The following is a 24,067-nucleotide window of genomic DNA, read 5'->3' as shown; positions in this document are numbered from 1 at the left end:
GGCCAGGCAGTGTAATATAATGCAGCAGTCAACCATTGCTGCCTAACAAATGATGTACGTTAAGACAAGGCCGCTGAGTTTTCTTATACCCCTGTAGCGGTTCAGTGCCACTCAGATTTACATGTGGAAGGGACGGTGAATTGTTTTATTTTTTTGGTAGAAATTCCAGGAACACACCCAGCTTTGGCCCGACTCGCACCACCCACACACAGACAGGACTTAACAGCAAATGAAATAAATGACAATGCAATATATTGAATGAAACACAAACAACAAATAAACAACTAACCCTTTTCCCCATGACGATATTAATTATTAACACAACAATAAACATATAACCATAAACACTAATGTCCCACTCCATAAACAGGATCTCTAATCCTTCTCTTGGGATTTTATGAATTTGATGCAATTTACACATTCTCTCCTTATCTGAATGGATTTTCTTCCAAGCACTCCTGTGTTTCTCAGACATCCTCAATGATGTATATAAGTTAACTGGCAAACCAAAACTGAACTTTATGTAAGTTTTGGGTGTTTGTTCTTAAATCAGCCCTGCTATTGACTGGTACTCCATCCAGGACTGCTTTTTGCCCAGTGCTGTTAGAATAAGCTCGAGCAACTTGCAACCATGGCTTGGGTTAACCAGAATATTATATTGACTAACATTTCTTTTGAATATGAGGGATACCACAATTTGTTCTGCTTTTCTAGGTGCTTTGTTTTCTTTTTAAACTACAACTCCATGGCTGTATAAAATATAAATAAAGAATGCAATGATTTGCAAATAATTTAAACCATATATTTAATTGAAAATAGTACAAAGACAACATATCAAATCCATAAAACTGAGAAATTTTTGTTTTTTGAAAATTATGTGCTCATTTTGAATTTGATGCCAGCAGTATGTTTAAAAAAATTGACATGGGGCAACAAAAAACTGGGGAAGTTGTGTAGTGCTTGAAAAGCACCTGGTAAAACATCTTACAACTAATTAGGTTAATTGGCATCAAGTCTCTAACATGATTGGGTATAAAACGAGCATCCCAGTAAGGCAGAATCTCTCAGAAGTAAGTTGGGAAGGGTTCACCACTGTATGAAAGATTGCACAGGCAAATAGTGTAACAATTTAAGAACAATGCTCCTCAACATTGCAAAGAATTTAGGGATTTTATTTTCTGCAGTATATAATCTTTAAAAGATACAGTGATTCCAGAGAAATCTCAGTATGCAAGTGACAAGGCCGAAACCAATATTGGATGGCTGTAATCTTCGGGCCCTCCCTCACTACATTGAAAACAGATGTGATTCTGTAGTGGAAATCACTGCATAGACACAGGAACATTTACAAAAGCCATTATCTCTGAACACCATACAAAGTAGAAACCATATATAAATGTGATCCAAATACACAGAGCCACAGCCTTTTCTGGGCCCAAACTCATTCAAGATGGACTGATACAAAGTAGATAACTGTCCTGTGGTGTGGTGAGTCAGAATTTGAAATTCTTTTTATAAAACATGGACTTTGTGTTCTCCGGGCTAAAAGGGAGAGGAGCAATCTTTTTTGTTATCAGCACACAGTTCAAAATCCAGCATCCATGATAGTCTGGGATGCATTGGTTCACATGATAATGGGTAGCTTGCACATCTGGGAAGGCACCATTAATGTTGAACAACATATACAGGTTTTGGAGCAACATATCTGCCATCTTTCAGCTAAGGTCTTGCTTATTAGGGATATGCGATACCACTATTTCTGAAGTTGATACTGATACAAGCATTTAATGTGTCAGATTTCTAATACTGAGCATTATTTTTAAAGAGCACAGGAATTTTTCATATGACAGTGTTTTAGAATGGCTTATATTAATGAGTCACTCTGTATTTAAATTAATATCTCAACACAGTATCAGGATCACCATAACAAATTTATTACAAACTATAAATAAATAGAATGAACATGTCATGTCATTTTCTAACCTGCTTACTCCAGACCAAGGCTGCAGGAGTTGGTTGGGTTGGGGGTGCCAGTATGTATCCCAGCTAACATAGGTCGCAAGGCAGGAACAAACCCTGGATAGGTCACTCATCCATTGCAGGGCGAACACACCAAACATATGCTACGGCCAATTTAGCTTTGCCACTTCACCTAACCTGCTTGTCTTTGGTCTGTGGGGGGAAACTTATGAAAACAATGGGAGAAAATTCAAACACCACGCAGGGAGGATTTGTGTTGCAAACCTCTGTCTCCTTACCGCAAGGCAGCATTACTACTGCACCACTATGCCACCCAGAATAAACATACAAATGTAATAAAGGTAATATGAAGATTTGGTTATTTAATACTAGGGGTTCTGCCCCCTGCTCACTTCGATCACCAACCCCTGTGTGGGCCCTACACGCTAGCCATTTTCCGGATCTGCCGCTTGCAACTAATCGTGCTGTGCTTTTGGATGAACACGAATATCAACTCTGTCTTTGATATGTCCGTCTTTCGAAACTATTATCGCTGGCAATTTGTCACATGTTGGTTTATTATATATGCGATCGTGATCTTTCAGATTTATATCATAATTCAAGAAAACTTTTGTCCATATTTTTCAGATAAATTTCATGTAAAGTGCAATACTTTTGGACGTATGGATTTGTATCCATTATTGGCTGTAGAATTTCTAATACGTCCGATTGTTTAATACTTTCTTTCAATTCAATGTTGCATCTCTTTTCCGTGATTAGTGCTGGGATGTATACCGGATCATACCAAAAAACGTTTTTTATTTTTGTTATGATATGGATTTTTCTTATACAGCAACACTGGTTTAAATAGCCTAAACAATGTTCGGAACGTGGCACAGCGGGAAACTCTTTAAGGGGGGACCTTTTCCACTGCTACACCGCTAAACACGCATGCAATGGAGTACATGCGTTAGTGGAGGTATTGAGCAGTGAAAATGGACAGAGAACATTCAGAAACTGAAGCTGTAGCAGACGATAAAGTTGAACATGATGACACACTTTTGCCGAAAAAAGGAGCTGGTTCTGTTGTCTGGAGATACTTTTGTTTTAAAAGGTCGGATGTGGACCAAACAACTATTTACTACAAATGCTGTCGAGCTAAAATTGTTGCCAGAGGCGGCAACACGAGCAATTTGCTACACCACCTTAGCCATAAACATGATTTGGAGTACCAGTGCTTTGGACACAGGTTTCACACAGCCATAGGTATGTAATAATTATTAAAATAAACTATTTTAAGTAATGGTAGTAAAAACATACCATAGTATTAAGAAATGTACAATGAATGTGTGTATAATCAGTTTTCTGTTATCTCTATTATCAGTAAGTACAGGTAGTCCCCTACTTACGATGGTTCAACTTAGATTTTTCAAAGTTACGATGTCAAAAGCGAGATGATAATTTATATAAAATTCTGTAAAATATAAATTTTCAAGTTGGCATGGCAAGCGAACGTTTCTGTGGGCCGAGCGATGCAGTACAATACGTTGCCGGAAACTCCCACGTCATGAGATGTCTTAGTCTAGCTAGCAATGCTCAAAGCAAAATAATCCGCAGACGACTTTTTTCGTATTATCTCTGAATCGGGCTCTGATTTGTCAGACTCCAATTTTGATCCAAGTGATCTGGAGATGGAGGTCGAAAACGAAAGTGAGGTACCGGCATCAGCCGATCGTGGTGTTGAACACGTTCCTGTAGCTGATGCACCCATGGCAACATTTGCCTGGGATGACTGACACTTATGATGACATGAGGTACAAACCATATTGCATCTCACTGCAACAGTCACCCCTGCACACCTGTCTCACAGAGACAGCCAGGCAGCCAGCCCACCATGCAATTTGCCTTAATGATGGTTCAGTTGGTAAAGATGTCATCACCAAATTGCACTTATTTTACTTTATTTTATTTTTATTTGGTGAATACTGTGTAATGTACCTGGGCTTGAAGTAATAGTATTATTACTGGAAGTTGCACTATTATTTATTGTTTTTGTTTATTAGTTTAAATATTATGCAGTTTAATGATGGTAAAGTTGTTTAAAAAGTCACTTTAACATGTCAGTGGAGAGAGATTGTTAACATTTAACAGAAAGCGTAGTTAGTTTACAAAAAATATTTACTATTTATTCCTTTTAATAGACATGTTCAGTGCAATACAACTTTTGACAAGCACCTCTGGATATTTTACTAAGTCTAAATGCCTCTTGGATAGTTGAAAATATGTTGTTAAAATTATAGTTTAAGTTTTTGCAAAATTTGTTCAATAAAAAGGTTCTATATTTTGACTGTCATGCAATGTGATTCTTTCTCCATTAGTGCCACCCCCTTGAAAACTATCATTTTATGGGGCCATGCAAACCTGTATTAATACTTGTGTGCATATTAAAATGTTTTTTTGTTCAATGTACAATTCTCATTACAGTGGAATAGGTTATTCTTAGCCAGTCTACTGCAGTAATTGCAGTGGAAAATGTGGTTAACATCCACGCATTCATGGGGGGAAAAAATACTGTCCAATACCGTGAAACCGGTATAATTTTGAAAAATACCGTGATATAGAGTTTTGGTCATACCACCCAGCACTATCCATGATCATAAATATAAACTTGACCGACTTGTGGTTTCTTTGAAATTTAAAATTGCAGCAGTTTTAATTGTTGCGGGACCATAGATTCTCATAGTGTATGGTCCTGAATTGTATAAATCTACGATTTGAGCACTGAATGATGCGAACGTGAACAGATTATTGTAGATTCGGATATTTTGCCTGTAGTGTTTGTGGATTTCACTTTCACCAAATTACAAATCTTTTATTTCTCGCGGATATGCCTCTTCATTGGGAAGAAACACTACTTTTCCCTGATGGCAACACGAATTAAGACGATCTACAAGTCTCCGACTTAAAGTTTAAAGCCGATCAATATCTACATACTTCTGTCATATCACCTATGTCCATATATTCAATCTCTTTTCACTGTTCCGTTATTTTACCGAGTAATTTCCGTTTGATAGGACTAATGCGATCTTTACTATAAATTTGTTTGAGACTTTCGAATTTTAGTAGTTTCATAATGTCTGACCTGCTCTGCATGTGTATCACGCAATGTTTTTGAACCTCTTTTGACGTTCTATTTTGTCTTCTACTCTGTCTTTTATTTCTGCCCTCACTTGGACCTGTTAGGTTTTCAATTCCACTTGGTCTGGGCTGATTATAACATTCCTTATTTTCCAAATTTGCACTTTTTATTATTATTCTTTTTTTTTAATTATTTTCTCACCAACACCTTTGGGCCTTTTTTCAACGTGCTGCCCTTTCTTCTTCGCTTAGTTGTTGACGTTTCATCTAGAACATATAAAATTATTGTCCAGAAAAGGGCTACATTGAAGGAAACAAATAGATTGTATGTCTTGTATTAAAATGAGGAAAACCTAAAAATTTATAAGAGCTTGAGAGCACAGGAACTGTGTCTGACAATAGCATTCACACGATTGAGAGGTGAGTGTACCGTGGGCATGGTTAAATCTCTTGGCACAAAGTCTCGTCCTATGGGACTTGAAATTATCTCTCTGAAAAAGTCTTGTCCCAGGATTTTTTTATATAATAGACATGTAAATCAGGCAATCACTTCACAAGAGTACTTAAACTATTCCCCTTAGAACACTTAACATTTACAAAAAATATTCCCACCTTTGCGTTTTCTGTTATATTCTACCAGCCTGTTTTATCAAGAAAGATTTTGTCACATTAGCTTTACATTTAGTTACGTTTCAAATTTGTATTAAGAAAAGTAACGTTGACATTTTACACGTGATCCTATTTTGCCTGAGCTGGTACAAGGCAGGGACAATCGCTGGTCAGGGCTAGAGCCCATCACAGGGTACACACACACACATATATCAGGGGCCAATATAATATTGTCAATCCACCTAACCTGCATGTCTTTGGACTGTGGGAGGAGATTTTACCACAATACAATTTTATTTATTACAAAAGATGCTGTTACTAATGCAGTTAAACTACTTTTAAATCCACTAAACTTGAAAAATAATTATTTTCATTTAACAATTTCTCAGGCACTTATTTTTTCGGAAAGAAAAACTACTTTCGGGGAAAGTTTTCTTCTTCAAATTAGGCATAGTTATTAAGTATTTTGCATAGTGTTAAGACTATTTGCCATTCTTAAGTATGTATTTTCATTATACTGTACCCTCCATTTTAATTAGAAGAAAAAACAAAATGTTCTGACAGTTATGGTTTACCCATCTACATGATCTTTCTAGCAGCAGTTACCTGGATAATGTTTCTCTGCATCTTTGAAAACTTTCCTGCAATGTCCCTTATCTGGCACTGATTGTAGCTAAATCGCTGTGCTTCAGATTTGCATCTCTTTGACGTTTTATAAACGTCTTTCTGTTTGTCAGCATGTGTGCTTTTAAAATGAGCTGCTTGTTTTGCTACTGTACTGCTGCATCTTCTCACAAATATTGCATTGGGTCGCTGTATTCTTTTTCTTCTGTATAAAGTAGTAGAATACAATGCTATGCTTTTGGTCTGCAATTGTTGTACACAGTCTGTACTTGTGCAAGGGGCCCAGGTTTATGGCATTCTTACATCACAGTGCATCTGCTCATTTCACTACATGTGAGCAGAAAGTGTAGTACGTTCATTTTGTACATTCTGTAGTACATTCTAAAAGCCATTGCAAGAACCTTGCTACTGTATCTTACAGAAAAAAAGTAATCAATATTTTTTAATGGTGTTCGATACCAAAGGAGTACAGTTTGAGTATTGAAGTATTGATTAATGTGGCATTGATCTGTCCGTCACTATTGCTTATTTCAGCAAGACAATACCCAACCGCATTCTGAATGTATTAAAACAGGATAGTTCCATAGTATAAATATCCCAGTGCTAAACTGGCCCGCTTGCAGTCCACACCTTTCACCTACTGAAAACGTTTGCACATCATGAAATGAAAAATACGATAAAGGGAACCCTGACTAGGCAAGAATGAGGAAACATTTCACTTTCAAAGCTACAACAATTGGTCTCCTCAGTTCTTAAATGTTTGCAGAGTATTGTTGAAAGAGGTGACGCAACACAGTGGTACAGTAATCCCTCACCTATTACGTTCCAGAGCCCCCCGCGATAGGTGAAAATCCGCGAAGTAGCGACATATATTTATTTTATTATTTATACATATTTTAAGGCTTTATAAACCCTTCCCACACTCTTATAAACCTTTCTCACTCTCTTGTTAACCTTTCCCACGCTCTTATAAACACTTCCTATGCTCTTAAACACTTTCTGCATTCTTAAACACTGCAGACCAACACTGCACGCAGCGATCAGACGTCAATGTGTCTGCAATCGCTTTGTGAAGGGGGGCAGCTGAACTCTCAGCAGAGCAGAAATGGACTTTGTGCTGCTTCTGCCAAAATGCCTGCTTATCGCTCTGAGGAGTGGGGGGGGTGTGTGAGGGCTGAACGCACGTTTGCTCAAACCCCCCTCCCAGGCGCAATACGCTCCTGCCACTTCGCATTGTCAAGGGGGTGGGGAGCTGAATGAACGCTAAGGAGAAGTGGACTTTGTGCTGCTTGTCGCTCTGCGCGTCAATAATTTAAAAGCCTGTACAATCAGGCTTTTAGGTGTACATCACCTATTTTCCTGTCTTGCGTGAAGTTAAAATGTTTTATAATAGTGAGATGTTACTCATATCCTTAGCCCGACATCCACATATCATATGTGTTAACAAAGTGTGTTTTATAAGTTTACATGTGTTTAAAGCATGTGGGATGGGTATTTTAAGGCTTAAACTATAAAAATGTTTATTTATATGGTCTTTCTATATCGCGGATTTTCTCCTGTTGCTGATGGGTCTGGAACATAACTTCCGCGATAGGCGGGCAATCACTTGTATTTAAAAACCCGCGAAGTCGTGAATCCGCGTAAAGTGAACCGCGAAGTAGCGAGGGAATACTGTAAATGTGTCCTTTTTTTTTTTGTTTGAAATTTTTTGTCAAATTTAAAATGAGCATGTTTTTCAAAAGATAATACATTTTCAAAGTTTCAGCATTTGATATGTTGTCTTTGTACTATTTTCAATTAAATACAGGCTAAACATGATTTGCAAAACAATTTTTAAAACACCTTTTTTTTTTTTAAATTTTCTTTCCACACTAGCGTTTCCAAATTGTCTTATGAAAGTTTGTCCTCCACACTGAAATACCAAAAACACATGAACCTTACCAACACAAAGCTAATGCAAAGTATATTGATTGCTGAAAGATCGAGGAATAAAAAAAACACTTTGTTGTTAACAAAGAAATGGAACTGCTTTCAAACAAGCAGCATAAAGTAGCCAAAGCCTTGGAACAGTGCATGTGTAACCCTGCCAAATAAATACAATAAATGCAGTAGATTTGCAGCCCTGCCAGATAAATACAGCAAAATATTGTTGCTGTACCTGTTGACTGATTCAAAGAAGTAATTATTCCCACATTAAAGTGGAGATCACTAAGGGAATTATCAGAATAAACTGAAGAAAGTAAGTGACAATAATGGTATGCATCACCGTTTTTCAAAAAATGTACACACTTTAGAGTTTTTGGAGGCTAAAAACTATTTTTCAATGTGGATGAAAGACCAAAATGAATTATATAAAAAAGATGTTTTCAGATTTATCCATGTGATTGTGGTCCAGGCCTAAGATCACTGGTTCAAGGTCTTTATTCTTCTTTTTTTTTTCCTGTCCTCATCTCCTGGCTGATGGGTTTTCTTTTTCCAATTTTGAGCGATTAAGATTGATTTATTTTTGTAAGAAAATTAGTAAAGTTTAATACTGAATGCTCTTACTTCTGTTAAAGTGTAATTGATGGTTTTGCCTAATTGTTATATTTAAAGTAAGTTGTTTAGAAAAAAGTAAGGGAGCCAAGCATTAACAAAAATGTGAATTCCTTATATGAAAAGAAATGAATAAATAACATGAGACAAGCTCAAAATATTAAGAGGGCATCATAATGGAACTACTGTACACCAACACTAATGATGAAGATCTGGAGAGTAGTGGTTAGTATGAAGAAGTTGTTTATAATAGACAACTGTGCATTGGACCAGTGTGCCTTCATGAGTGGAGTGGAGTGGAGCGAAGCGGAGCCTTCCACCAAAACACAATGAACATTAGAACACTCTAGACGAGAACAGGCCATTCAGCCCAACAAAGCTCGCCAGTCCTACCCACTTATTTCTTCCAAAAAAATATCAAGTCGAGTTTTGAAAGTCCCCAATGTCTTACTGTCTACCACACTACTTGGTGGCATGTAAACAAGAGGCTATAAAGTCAGTTTTAGAGCAATGACATGACAATGTGAATTGGTCATCAGAAGTTGACACTGACAATGATACTGATGAATATGGCACTATACTACTGAATGACCATGATATGCCTGGTGACTTTAGTCATGTAATGCCGCAGCAAAGTGCAGTATTTACGTGGCAATAAAGTCAAAATGATTGCGTTCAAGTAAAATGATCAGAAATACATTAGTCCCCTAAACACTGTTCACAATGCAGCAACTGTCAAGTTCATGTCAGATAAATTTGGAAGTCACTAATCCTAGTGCTGTGGTAGCCTACTTATATAATAGCACATGCAGATAAGGCACTGACATTCTACCATTTCATGTGTAAGCAACAAATAGTATGTTTTATATATCTCTCTATTATAAAAAAAAAAAAAAACCTGGAAAGCAAAAGCAAGCAAGGCTACGATACGTGCTCTTCTCGGACGACAGAGACTTGCCACGGTGTGTCTCGCGGGGACCGTAAACATGAGACTTGGTGCCAAGAGATTGTCCCAGGGCTGTCTCGCGGGGATGTGGAACATCAGATTCTTGCAAGACACGCCCTACTTACAAAAGATATTATATAAGAGCACACCCATCAAAACAAAAACTCAGTGGTGTAAAAGCACGTAGTACACACAGATCATGTGCTTTCAGCACATATATAGCGTATAAGGACAATACGGAGAATAGAGACCCAAAGGTGTTGGAGAGAAAGAAAGGCTGATAAGAGATTATGAAAGCAGTGGAATTCGACAGGCTCAAACAAACGATGGCACGATACACATGCAGAGAAAGGTACAGAATATGAAAGCAGTAAAATTAGAAAGTATTGCAGCATCCCAGCCAGGTTGAGGACTTTTTGGTTTTAAGTGACTGTTAGGTCCAATTGAGGGAGGGCGGAGTACAGCACGGAAGACTGATGGCGGGGTATTGATTGATGCGGGCGTTGGAGATGGTGCTAGAAAGTTGTGTTTGGGGTTAGGAAGTCGGCGATTGTTCAAGTAAAAATTTTGTGACACTTTATCATGTCTGTCGCTACAGTATTAAAGAAAAGATTACCTCAAACAAAAGGTGATTAATCATCAGAACCAGGTGTAATTGAAAAACTAGCAGGACAAATCGAGGTCAGAAAAAAAGAGTAGACAACAAAGTCTTTTCGCATTCGCATCAATCAATACACAAAATGTGGATTTACACAATAATGGACCATACGCTATGAGAATCTGTGGTCCCACAACAGTTAAAGCAATGACAAATTTAATTTCAAAGAATACACAATTCGGTTGGGTGTATATTGATGATCACGGAGAAGCGATGCAAATTTTAACAGACAAAAACAAAGGTAATGTATATATTCCGCGAATAACATTACACACCAAAGGAGATCGTGATATGCCATTCGTATTAAAATGTTTACAGTTTACCGTGAGAAAAGCTTTTTCTATGACAATCAATAAATCACAGGGACAAACATTAGAAAAACATGGATTATTTATTACAGAAACAGAAACAATATTCACTCACCGGCAGTTATACGTTGCGTTGTCACAATGTGTCTCCAAAAAATATTGTTTTTAATGAAGCTTTAAAGTAAAAGTGCAAATAATAAAATTGAAACAATTCCAAAGAAAAAAAAAATTAAAATTGTATAACCGACTAACCAAACACAGGGGTTGGCGAGCGAAGCGAGCAGGGGGCAAAGCCCACTAGTGTATTATATATTACAAGAAATTTGCATAAACAAACATGCGTCTACTATCGTGAGTTCAACATCGGGCTGTGCATTGGTGATTATATACAAAATATCTCACAGAAGATGTGTATTAAATATATGCATCGGTACAGCAGTGGACATTAGAGAACTTTTTTTAACTATATGTTGATGTTCTGGTATTTACATCCATCCATCCATCCATTATCCAACCCGCTGAATCCAAACACAGGGTCACGGGGGTCTGCTGGAGCCAATCCCAGCCAACACAGGGCACAAGGCAGGAACCAATCCCGGGCAGGGTGCCAGCCCACCGCAGGACACACACAAACACACTCACACACCAAGCACACACTAGGGCCAATTTTAGAATCACCAATCCACCTAACCTGCATGTCTTTGGACTGTGGGAGGAAACCGGAGCGCCCGGAGGTAGCCCACGCAGACACGGGGAGAACATGCAAACTCCACGCAGGGAGGACCCGTGAAGCGAACCCGGGTCTCCTAACTGTGTTTCTATTAATGTAATAACATTATTTATTGTTGAAAAAATGGCAATGTTTTTTACTAAATTTTCTGGGGGTAAAGCATAATGCTAAGGAGGCTGTTTGGTTGGTTGATGATGGGTGAATGTAAGAATAAATACCAAAAGCCAGGAAGGACAGTATTTTTAATTTCATACAGAAGTTTAATCACAAGCCAAGGCCTCTGTGGCTCTACAGAATGAGATTAGTAATAAGGCTTCTTATAAATAATGAATCAAAGAAACAATATATTTATGGAAACAAATGACAACAGTGAGTTGGGGATGGAGTTTAAAACACAAAGTGAAGTGTAATCACTGCCTAATGGCTCTTTGCATTTGGTTTCCATATTCAAAAGCAAGTGTGAGTTTGCTTTTTAACTTTTTGGACTTCTGTATAAATCTTTTGTGCTGAAGGTGGCACTTTTGCACTCTAACTTTTAATTTTTTTTAGCACTTTATTTTTGAGGGTCCAGTTACGACTAATACGTATGAAGCTATGTGTATTTATATAATGTTTGCAAATAAGGATGCTATTGTGTATGCATATTTCTGCAGCTTTTAGTTTGCTTCATTGGATGATTCAGGCAATAGTGTGATGCGTGTTCAAATAATTCTACAGACCAAAATATCTTCGTTTTAAAAGTTTTAGTAAAATTCAAAGCAAAACTGTTCACACAAAAAATAGAGAAAAAACTAATATTAAAGATAAGAAAAGTTCTTGTTTAATAAGGGTTCTGTTTAAGGCTTATGTATCTTGTTTCAAGTCTGGCCATACAGTTGTACTTAAGGTATGTTAAGTATGGTCCGAAAACCATACTGGAGTGATGGCTCTGGGGCTAAGGATCTGCGCTGGTATCCCGAAGGTTGCCGGTTCGAATCTTCATCGCTGCCAAAAGAGATCCTACTCAGCTGGGCCCTTGAGCAAGGCCCTTAACCTTCAATTGCTCAAGGGACACTGTACAATGGCTGACCCTGCGCTCTGACCCCAAAGGTTATGCGAAAACTAACAAATTCCTAATATGAGAAATTGTATAAGGCGAAATAATAAAGAACAAACGGGGGAAAAAAAACTGTGTGCCATCTCCTGGTTGCAAACATACAGAGCATCCGGAAAGTAATCACAGCGCATCACTTTTTTCACATTTTGTTATGTTACAGCCTTATTCCAAAATGGATTAAAATTCTTTTTTTCCTCAGAATTCTACACACAACACCCTATAATGACAACGTGAAAAATGTTTACTTGAGGTTTTTGCAAATTTATTAAAAATAAAAAAATCTGAGAAATCACATGTACATAAGTATTCACAGCCTTTGCTCAATACTTTGTCAATGCACCTTTGGCAACAATTACAGCCTCAAGTCTTTTTGAATATGATGCCACAAGCTTGGCACACCTATCCTTGGCCAGTTTCGCCCATTCCCCTTTGCAGCACCTCTCAAGCTCCATCAGGTTGGATGGGAAGTGTCGGTGCACAGCCATTTTAAGATCTCTCCAGAGATGTTCAATCGGATTCAAGTCTGGGCTCTGGCTGGGCCACTGAAGGACATTCACAGAGTTGTCCTGAAGCCACTCCTTTGATATCTTGGCTGTGTGCTTAGGGTCGTTGTCCTGCTGAAAGATGAACCGTCGCCCCAGTCTGAGGTCAAGAGCGCTCTGGAGCAGGTTTTCATCCAGGATGTCTCTGTACATTGCTGCAGTCATCTTTCCCTTTATCCTGACTAGTCTCCCAGTTCCTGACGCTGAAAAAAATCCCCACAGCATGATGCTGCCACAATGATGCTTCAATGTAGGGATGGTGCCTGGTTTCCTCCAAACGTGACGCCTGGCATTCACACCAAAGAGTTCAATCTTCGTCTCATCAGACCAGAGAATTTTCTTTCTCACGGTCTGAGAGTCCTTCAGGTGCCTTTTGGCAAACTCCAGGCGGGCTGCCATGTGCCTTTTACTAAGGAGTGGCTTCCGTCTGGCCACTCTACCATACAGGCGTGATTGGTGGATTGCTGCAGAGATGGTTGTCCTTCTGGAAGGTTCTCCTCTCTTCACAGAGGACCTCTGGAGCTCTGACAGAGTGACCATCGGGTTCTTGGTCACCTCCCTGACCAAGGTCCTTCTCCCCCAATCGCTTAGTTTAGATGGCCGGCCAGCTCTAGGAAGAGTCCTGGTGGTTTCAAACTTCTTCCACTTACGGATGATGGAGGCCATTGTGCTCATTGGGACCTTCAAAGCAGCAGAAAATTTTCTGTAACCTTCCCCAGATTTGTGCCTCGAGACAATCCTGTCTCAGAGGTCTACAGACAATTCCTTTGACTTCATGCTTGGTTTGTGCTCTGACATGAACTGTCAACTGTGGGACCTTATATAGACAGGTGTGTGCCTTTCCAAATCATGTCCAGTCAACTGAATTTACCACAGGTGGACTCCAATGAAGCTGCAGAAACATCTCAAGGATGATCAGGGGAAACAGGATGCACCTGAGCTCAATTTTGAGCTTCACGGCAAAGGCTGTGAATTCTTATGTACATGTGCTTTCTCAATTTTTTTATTTTTAATAAATTTGCAAAAATCTCAAACTTTTTTCACGTTGTCATTATGGGGTGTTGTGTGTAGAATTCTGAGGAAGCAAATTAATTTAATCCATTTTGAAATAAGGTTGTAACATAACAAAATGTGAAAAAAGTGATGCGCTGTGAATACTTTCCGGATGCACTGTATCTAACAGTCCATGATAGCAGTAAGACAATTTCCTAACCCGCTTAATTAACTCCCTGTTTTACAGATATAGCTAATAAAGTTCTATTTCTTTTTAACTTACAGTGGGTAAAAGGCTATACCATAGTCTAGATAGAAACTGAAATTCTATAGAAATTAAACACTTAAATTAATTTAGCATCAAATAATAAATAACTTTCTAAGACTGGCTCTTATACAGTGATTTATTTATTTAGTATTCTTTTTTTTATAATAGGTTATTAATAAATGCAGTCAATAAAATACACCCATAAGGGTAGCATTCTAATATTCAAGTTTCAATTAAAATATTAATGTGTGAATTGTTTATAATTCTGTATTTCCTTTTTGTTTCAGTATAACAAACATGCTCTTTCTTAGCCTTTGTTCATTTACTACTTTTTATTGTTTGAAAATCTGTTACAGCTCACTTTTTTGATTTATACAAATTACTGAGGTTACATTAGCTGTGCAGGTGATTTCGATGACTAAAACTTATTCATAGAATGATTTGTCTTTGTGTTTATTCTCTTGCAGACATTCTTGTAACCTTGAACAATGGGAGAATATGATGAGAAGAAAGAGACTTGTGGCACCATCTGCCTTAAATATCTGCTGTTCACCTTCAACTTCTTTTTCTGGGTAAGAGTGTTTTTTGCGACCAACACACTGAATAAGTATGGTTGTTTATCCCCCTCCTTTATATGTTAGATCTAACCTTCACAAAAAATGAAACCTATCAAAGTTAAAAATGTAAATCTGGTATAAATGGGGAAACTAGAGTGGAAGGTAAAGAAAGGGGTTGAGAGCCAATGCTTGTGACTGTAGTGCAATTGGCCTGAAAGCTTTTATTCACTAGTGGCTCACCCACTCTCATCTGAAAATCAAAATCAAGTCAATAAATGTAAGACCCTGACAATCTAGAATTGAAGCTGATCAAGGACTATTGCATTTAAAGCCTTTAGTACTCCTCTAGCAAGTATAATATTATATGCACTTTCTTGGCTTGTAATTGAAATATTTCATGTGTTGGTGTACATTAAGACTTGAATTTATGTGTCACAATGTATTGATTGTCTTTTACTCTGTTTTCAACATGAAGTTTTGTTTAATGTTTGTAGCAAGTGCATTTTAATTAATTTTCACACATTCTCTCAGCAAAGGTTTAAAAAATAACTCCTGGCACTTCACCTTTTGTTTTTGCCCTTCCAAGTTGCTGTTTTAGGCTTGTCAGCCAGTAAATTTATCAGAACAGAGACTTTAAACACTTCCACTATCCACAAAAAAGAAACAATCAATTGGTTTCTGCAATTATTCCATCACTCAATCTGTATTGTATTTTATATATATATATATATATATATATATATATATATATATATATATATATATATATATATATATATATATATACATACTGTATATATATACTGTATATATTGCAGAAATGGGCGGCTTTGACATTTCAGGATGCTCTGTGACACTGTACCTAAAACTAGACTTTTACTTAATATTTCTTTGATGATGAGTTTCAGACAGTTTGTGTTTAATTTTGTTTCCTAACTTTTGGCAATGAGTTTGTTCTATTGAAGTATTTTGACTTTGCTTCGTGGGAACCGTACTTTGTTTAGTTGGATACTGACACTGGACAGTCATCCTCGCAATGTGCTGGTGGAGCACAGGCCTGTAGAATGTGGAAACTAGGGCTGCAACTAATGATTATTTTGGTAGTCGACTAATCGTTCAATTTGTTTTTTTTTTAAATAGTAGTTTTTTAAATAGTTTTTACAGTTCATTTGCAGTGTGTAAAATGATCAGTTTTGCAAAGTAAAAAGATGTATGGGGAAAAAATCAAGAGGTGGTTTAATGATAACTGTAGCTGCGTTTTCCCAAAGTATCTAAAGTTCAGCAGCTCTAACTCAAAAAATGGGATTCAACAAAGACCTGACACGCAGCAATGATTCCACAGACAAAATATCTTCGTTTTTAAAAGTTTAGTTAAGTTTCAAAGTAAACACAAAAAAGAAAATTAAAATAGCAAAAAAAGGAAAAATTTATAATAAGAAAAGTTCAGTTCTAAGCTTAATCTTGTTACATCTTAAATCGTTACTAATCACTTATAATTTCTGAACCATTTCAAAGTGTTTCTGAACCATTTCAAAGCGGTCAGAAAACTGTATGCTTATCCCATTTCTAACTTGAAAATGGGTCTTTCAAGTCCCTGTTCACTGGGACCTGCTCTAAACATAACACACTGTTTCTCATTATAGCAAGAAGATTCTATCTCTTACTAACTTGAATGAGGAAAAGACTATACCATTGACTATGACTATGGAAGAAATTATATTCTATTCAAATAAAGCAAACATTAATATGAGTTTAACTCAAAACTTTAACTTTCTAAGGTTGACTCTTACATTTCCGCCCCCTAATTGGCTATGCAGGAGCGGAGACAATTAGTATACTTCAATATGAGCCAGTTAACTTTATATTAACTATTGTTTTCAAATCACTAGCAATAACACTGCAAACAAACATTTAAAAAATTTCATATTTCAAACATTGGCTGTTTCTTGAAGCAGGCACAGTTTATTCACGGGTCTGTCCAGTGTACTGGTTTTGGTCTACACACAAACTCTTCTGACTGCACCTTTGGCATCTGGCATTGTCTTGATGACTCAACCCATTACCCAGGAATTGCGAGGTGTTTAGCTTCTTTTGGCATTGCAGCTTTGTAGAGTCTTCCTCCAACTCTTAGTATTCCATCTTGTATGATCGGGTCAAGTTTATACATTTGACTGTTCTTTTTAACACAAGTCTTTTTCTTTAGAGCCTTTAATTCTTCTGGAAATTCTTGCTGTTGACTGAGGCGGATAAGCTCTGTTTCAGCTTTAACTAAATTGTCTAAAGAAATTGGATTTGTTTTTAAAGTTAGTTTATACTTTTTCATGTGCTTTGCAATGAGTGATTTTTGTTCTTCTGGATTACTTTTAGTCTGACTGACTTCTAGTTGGAATGTTTTTCTTTCATTTCTTAAGTTCAGCATTAAGTCTTTAAACTTGAGAAACCAAGCTACTGCTTTCTTCAAGTGATGCCAATCTGAAAAATAGGTGATTAGTTTGTTGATGGGCTCGGTTGCTTCCTCTATTTTTGTCATGTTGACTGCACAAGTTTTAACTTCTGGATCATCTTCAATGAGTGAATCGTTTGGTTGATCTGGTCTTTTTGGCCACTCCCTTTCAGGCTTCAATAAGAAACTTGGACCTTGTGACCATGTAGTGCTTTTGAGAAAGTTTTCTATGCTTAGCCCTCTGGATGCTCGATCAGCTGGGTTAAGGGTAGATGTGACATACCTCCACTTTGAAGGCTGTGAATGATCTCTGATCACGGAGATTCTGTTGGCAACAAAAGTCTTGAATCGAGTGCTTTCATTTGAAATGTATTTTAGCACCGTGGTGCTGTCAGTCCAAAATGTAGATTCTTCTAAGGGCATTTGAAGCTCACCTTTAACACTAGAATTACCAGAGCCTACGAAAAAAATTCATAGATCCGGCCCACCTTAAATCGCTTCTTAAAACCGTTCTCACCTCTCTGCCAGCGTCTTTTGTCATCTAAATGTACTGATAAAGACATGCTGCCAGCAGCCAGCTATTCCATCCCCCCACCGACTTAGAACGTAAACAAACTTCTCCCAGCTCATGCCTTGATTGATTATCTGGGAGTAAGTGGAGTTTTAGAATGGAAATAATAAATCGCTATTTGGAACACACGCATTTCATGTGTGTTGCGTTTCTGCAGTAATCTGTGTAAACACATTTTTAAAACAGAAACGTTTTTTTATAATCTAGTAACAAATGACAAAATGTAGGCATAAACTATATAATGTATGAAGCCTGAAGTCCAAATATCAAAAACACTTTAACATAAGATACACAAAAAAAAAGCCGCCGCCAAAAAAAGCTGCCTTAGTGTGGGACATTGACATCTATTTACTATGATTGCCGCCGTGGCGCAACAGTATCAGTTGCTGACTGGCAATCAGAAGGTCATGAGTTCGATCCTGCATGACTCCCTTATGAAAAGTGAAGTGTTCTTATTTTTACTATTTTAGAATAAAAAGATACATTTGATTTCAGTCTATAACAGCCGGTGTAATTTATGATATTTGCAAAGGTTAGCTTTGTTTTTGTTTTTTTTAAATTCACTTTTCATTGTCTCAGTCGTGTTCAGGATCCTTCCCTACCCCATGTAAAAGTATAATAAAACAAGTGCACTTTTATTCAAGAATATAACCGAAGAAAAAAGAAAGCAAGTTACAGTAGGCGGTTGATATGACAGCTTGCGTGGTGCAATGCTAAGAACTGCTGATTTCCATTCTGTACTATATAACTGTTAACTGTTAACATTTGAATCTGATGATTGCATATAGCGCTGTCTTATTCAGTGTGCGCAAGAACATGCAGGTGGCCAGTTGCTGCGTGCTACAACGCACATTTTAAAAAAGAAAGAGACAAATATATGTGAAGAAATCATTTTATGACGCGAATAGTACCAATCAGAAAAGATCGTCGAAGTAATGCAATATTATTTGAAAACGAACAGCGGCAGGTTGGGTGTGAAGTTATACTGCCGCTGTTTGAGTCAGATCAGAAGCTGAATAAGCTGAACAAGCTCCTGTTCTGACTCTAAGTAAAAAGCATGAATTAATTAACAGAAATAACCGCGATCGACATTTTAAACTTAACGATTTACAGTGCATACCAATTTATAAATTTTATGTCCGTTTTCAGTAGTAAGCTGCTCTTTTGGGGGGGGGGGGGGGGGTGGGGAGGTGTTAGAGCGTGTGAGCTTATTCAGTGCTGAAAATGGCAAATATAGTAGTGAGTGAGATCGAACTGGGAAATCTTCATCACACTTGGTTTGCGTCTGTACTTGCGCTGTTTCTTAGAGTCAGATCGGGGATGGGGATGCTAGAGCGCGTAAGCTTATTCAGTTCTGCTGGATCAACGCATATGTTCATCTTTTTTTCTTTCAGTAATAGCGCCAACATAAATCCACACCCGATCTGACGCTGTTCGTTTTCAAATAATATTGCATTAGTGCGATGATGTTTTCACATATATTGTCTCTTTCTTTCAGGTGTGTAATAGGAACCACAGCATAGAGAGAAGCGTGTACATTGTAACAGGTACACACGTTGTAAATGTAGGAAAGACTATCCTTGCGTGTGTGTGAACAGTTAACATTTGAATCTGATTATTGCATATAACGCTGAACTTACTGCTCTGTACTATTCTATCCTCTGCATGTCCTGGAGTACAAAAGAAACAGCATACCGCAACATGTGGGGACTGGCAAGATAGGGAAAAAAAAATACGCATTCACTGATTACAAAACGCAAGATGTTATGCGAATGAATATGAATAATATGAATAATGTTGCATCCGTGCCACAAAGTTTTCCAAAATGTACTATACAGGTCATAAAACAAATAATTCCAAATATCATATATACCTACGTCTGTGTTTTTTTGTTGTTTTGACATCATTCACCATAAGGTGCACTCTAATTCAGCATGAGCAGGAACACTCAATAAAACCGAATTAAAAAATCAAGTGACGGTGAGATACGAAGAAGGCAGATTCGCCAGCGTTTGTGTGTCAGCTTTTATCCCTCCAGATGAGAGAATGTCCAGTTCCATTGTCTCAAAACACCACTCACATCTCCAGTTATTCCGTTTCAAATAAAAAATAACAGCGTCAGATCCCTGGGGGGGTTTGGGTAGTATGTATCGTGATCGTGATTTAGAGAGAATAAAAGTAAAAAAAAAAAACGGTAACTTTTACAAGTCCTATAAATGCACACCGTGTGTTACAGACGCAAACCAAATGTATGTGTGTACTGTATAATATTAACAAAAAGAGGAGCTCACTACTGAAAACGGCAAATATAGGAGTGAGTGGGGATCGAACCGGGGACTCTCAATTACAAGTCGGCAAATCTTACCGCTACGCCACGGAAGCTATTGTATCAGTCTTGAACCTTTTGTGGAAGTGTTTTTACTTGATCTTTGGACTTCAGGCTTCATACATTATATAGTTTATGCCTACATTTTGTCATTTAATACTAAAATATGAAAAACGTTTCTGTTTTAAAAATGTGTTTACACAGATTGCTGTAGAAATGGAACACACATGAACTGTGTGTGTTCCAAATAGCGATCTATTATTTCCACACTAAAACTCTAGCAGTTCAGTCACTCCCAGATAATCAAACAAGGCAAGAGCTGGGAAAACTTAGTGAACGCTCTGCGACGGTGGGGGATGGAATAGCCGGCTGCTTGCTGGCTCGTCTTAATCGGCACATTTAGAAGACAAAAGAGAGCTGCGAATGGTTTTAAGGTGGGCCGGATCTACGAGTATTTTCGTAGACTCTGGTAATTCTAGTGTTAAGCATTTTGTCCATTTTTACTGCCACAACAGCTGCTGTCAGCTCCAATCTTGGAATCGTGACCTGTTTCAGTGGTGCAACTCTTGACTTGCCCATCAGGAATGAACAATGCTTTTTGCCCTCTTCATTGGTTAAGACAAGGTAAGTGACAGTGCCATATCCATCTTCACTAGCATCTGCAAAATGATGCATTTGTCCTGTCTTTATGGTTCCAAACCCGGTAGGTTTGAAGCATCTGTTCACTTTATAGTCTGTAAGTAACTGCAAATTGTCCATCCATTTTTTCCATTTCTGAATGTGTTTGACTTCTACTTCTTCATCCCACCCAAATTTCTCTTTGCATAAGTCTCTTAGAATAAGTTTTGCTGGCAGTAGGGCAGGCACTAGAAAACCAAGTGGATCATAAACTGAGCTAACAACAGACAGAATACCATGCCTTGTAGCGGGCTTGTTTTGTAACTTAATCTGAAATTTGAAACTGTCCGTTTCTGTACACCACTGGACACCCAGGGCACGCTCTGTGGGAAGAAGACTGTGGCTCAAGTCTAAGTCCTTTTGTTCATGAGCTCTGTCGTCTTCAGGTATGGACAATAAAACTTCTCTGTTGTTACTCACCCACTTAGTCAAATGAAATCCCCCTTTTAGGCATAGAGCTTGGAGGTCCTTTGCCAGCTTTATAGCTTGTTCCTCTGTTGTCACTGACCTTAAGCAGTCATCTACGTAGAAGTTATTGAGAACAGTGTTAACAGCTTCCTCAAGAAATGTATCTCTGGCGTCTTCGGCTGTTCTACGCAAAGCATAAGAAGCACAACTGGGTGAAGAAGTAGCACCAAAAAGATGTACTGTCATTTTGTATTCTTCAAGGTCTTTACTTAGATTACCTTCAGGCCACCATAAGAAACGTAAAAGATCAGTGTCTTTATCTGGTACTTTAACTTCGTAGAACATTGACTTAATGTCTGCCATTAATGCTACTGGCTCCTTTCTGAATCTTGTAAGGACGCCAATGAGTGTGTTAGTTAGGTCAGGGCCTTTTAATAATTGCTCATTAAGTGAGATTCCCTGGTAGGTGGCAGTGCAATCAAAAACCACTCGAATTTTATTTTTCTTTGGAAGATGCATTCCGTGATGTGGAATGTACCATACTCTGCCTTCATTGCAATTTAGGCTTTCTTTGGGTACCTTGGCAGCGTAACCATTGTCTATAATGTCTTTCATGAAGGCTTTATAGTCTCCATGGAAACCTTAATTTTTGCTCAGTTTTCTTTTGAGTCCAATAGCACGCTGTTCAGCAATACAGCGATTGTTTGGCATTTTAAGTGTCTCATCCTTCAAAGGCAAATTTAAACAATAGTGGCCACCTACAAGACTCGCTGATTCTGAGGCTATGTGCATGAACTTGATATCTTCCTGTGACATCTCCCCCTTTTCTTCACAGCTGCGCTCTGGAAAATCTGTGTTATACTGTTGCAGCAACATATCCTCAATCTCTGTTATTGACACACGATTGATTGAATGTTTGGGCATCTTACCACTTTGTTTTGTGAGGTCATCTATCTCTTTGTATGGTCCACCAACCACCCATCCAAGTGCAATCTTCATAGCATGAGGTCCAGCTCCTTGGCTAGGTATGGTTTGTAACTCCGTGAAGATTTCTGGGTAGTTGATTCCTATTAAAAGATCAACTTCAGAGTCAATATGAGTTAGACGTACCTCTTTAAGATATGCCCACTTATCGATATCTTCTTGTAGTGGAATATTTTCTTTGTCCACTGGAATGGAGACCTGTGTAAAGACCTTTGGCAAATCGATATATTCATCATCATTGAGACCACAGACTTGTAAATCTGATAAGACAGAACTTTGTGTTAGCACTTTTGAATCATCATCATAGTTATTCATAGTTTTGAGAAATACTTGTGTTCTTCTCCCTTGAAGGTTTAATTGTTTCTGGAGTCTTTCAGTGCAAATTGTTACTGTACTGCCTTGGTCTATAAAGGCATATGTTTCTACATACCTTTTGCTCTTCTTAGATTTTACCTTAACAGGAACTACTTGTAGCGCACATTCTTCTCTGGCCCCGGTAAAGTTACAAGTTCCAGTCTCTGTTTCCTTTTCAGTAGGTGTTACCACATTGGCTGCAGCTTTAGATGTTGCTCCACTGTCTTTTTTGATGTGCAGGATGTCTAGGTGCTGAAAAGAACATGTCTGACATTTCATTCTTTCTTTACAGTTCTTACCAAGGTGCCCCTGTTTGAGACAGCGAAAACATAAACCTTTAGATTTTAAAAAGTCAATTCTTTCTTTGTGTGGCAATTCTTTGATTTTACTACATTCAGCAAGAATATGTTTACCACTGCAAAATACACAAGGCTTTTTAAATGCACATATATCATTAGCAGACTTTTTGACAGAGATTTCTTGAGTTCCCTTTTCGGCAGTATCAGATGTACTTGTAGTGAAAATACCTCCTCCCGATCTCTGTCCGTACTTCTGAGGAGGCCTGGCTTTCTCTGTCTTTTCTTTTTTCTTTGTACAAGTGTCACCTTGTGAAACGGCACTGTGCACAGGGTCTAGAAGAATTTCAGCTTCGTTACACAAAAAATTAATTAGTTCAGGTATGCCAGGTCTCATTTTATTTTCTTTAAGCTTATAAGCATACCTCATCCATTCGTTTCTCAGAGAGAATGGAAATTTCTTAAGCACAGTGCGCACATTATGACTGTTATTGAATTCTCCACCGTTCCCTGTATCATTCATAGTGTTCATGCAGATTGAGAGGAAGTTAGCGTAATCTCTTAAAGCTTCCCCATCGTTTTGCTTTATTTGAGGCCATCTCAATGCTTTATTGAGGCATGCATCTGCTACGAATAACTCATTGCCATAATATCTTTCAAGCAATCTTCTAGCTTCTGAGTAGCTTTCATCTGGTAACATTCGTAAACAGCCTTTAATCATTTCTTGAGGCGAACCTCTGGTGTACTGGATCAGGTAATCTAATTTATCTTGTGAGTTTGCTAATACATCACCCACAGCGTGATCAAAGGCTCTGATGAAATTTGCATAGTCAAGTGGGTCACCTGAAAATAAAGGGACCTGTCTGTGTGGTACTTCACCTCGTGGCGCTGGGGTTGGTGCTGGAGGTGGTGGAGTAGTAGCTCTGTTTTGTTGGGTTAACGATTTAGCCGTTTCAATAATTGCTTTCTGATATTCGGCTTGACTTTTTTGACTTTCAGATTGATTCTTCCGATATTCGATTTGATTCTGCAGTAGCACATCAA

At 37.9% G+C, this 24,067-nt stretch overlaps 1 protein-coding gene across 1 annotated transcript in view; it reads left to right on the top strand.

Annotated features, from left to right (window-relative positions):
• LOC114645495 (CD151 antigen-like) overlaps positions 1-24,067 on the top strand; it is a 155,486-nt gene that overhangs the window by 57,225 nt on the left and 74,194 nt on the right. The window contains exon 2 of the mRNA XM_051922063.1: positions 14,874-14,978. Within this exon, the coding sequence (XP_051778023.1) occupies positions 14,895-14,978 (84 nt within the window). The 5' untranslated portion in view covers positions 14,874-14,894. The remainder of the gene's footprint in view (positions 1-14,873; positions 14,979-24,067) is intronic.

This window comes from Erpetoichthys calabaricus, chromosome 2, assembly GCF_900747795.2.
Source record: "Erpetoichthys calabaricus chromosome 2, fErpCal1.3, whole genome shotgun sequence".
In the NCBI taxonomy this organism is placed as follows: domain Eukaryota; kingdom Metazoa; phylum Chordata; class Cladistia; order Polypteriformes; family Polypteridae; genus Erpetoichthys; species Erpetoichthys calabaricus.
Note: the sequence above shows the minus strand (reverse complement) of the source record. Positions and strands in the feature narration are given on the sequence as shown.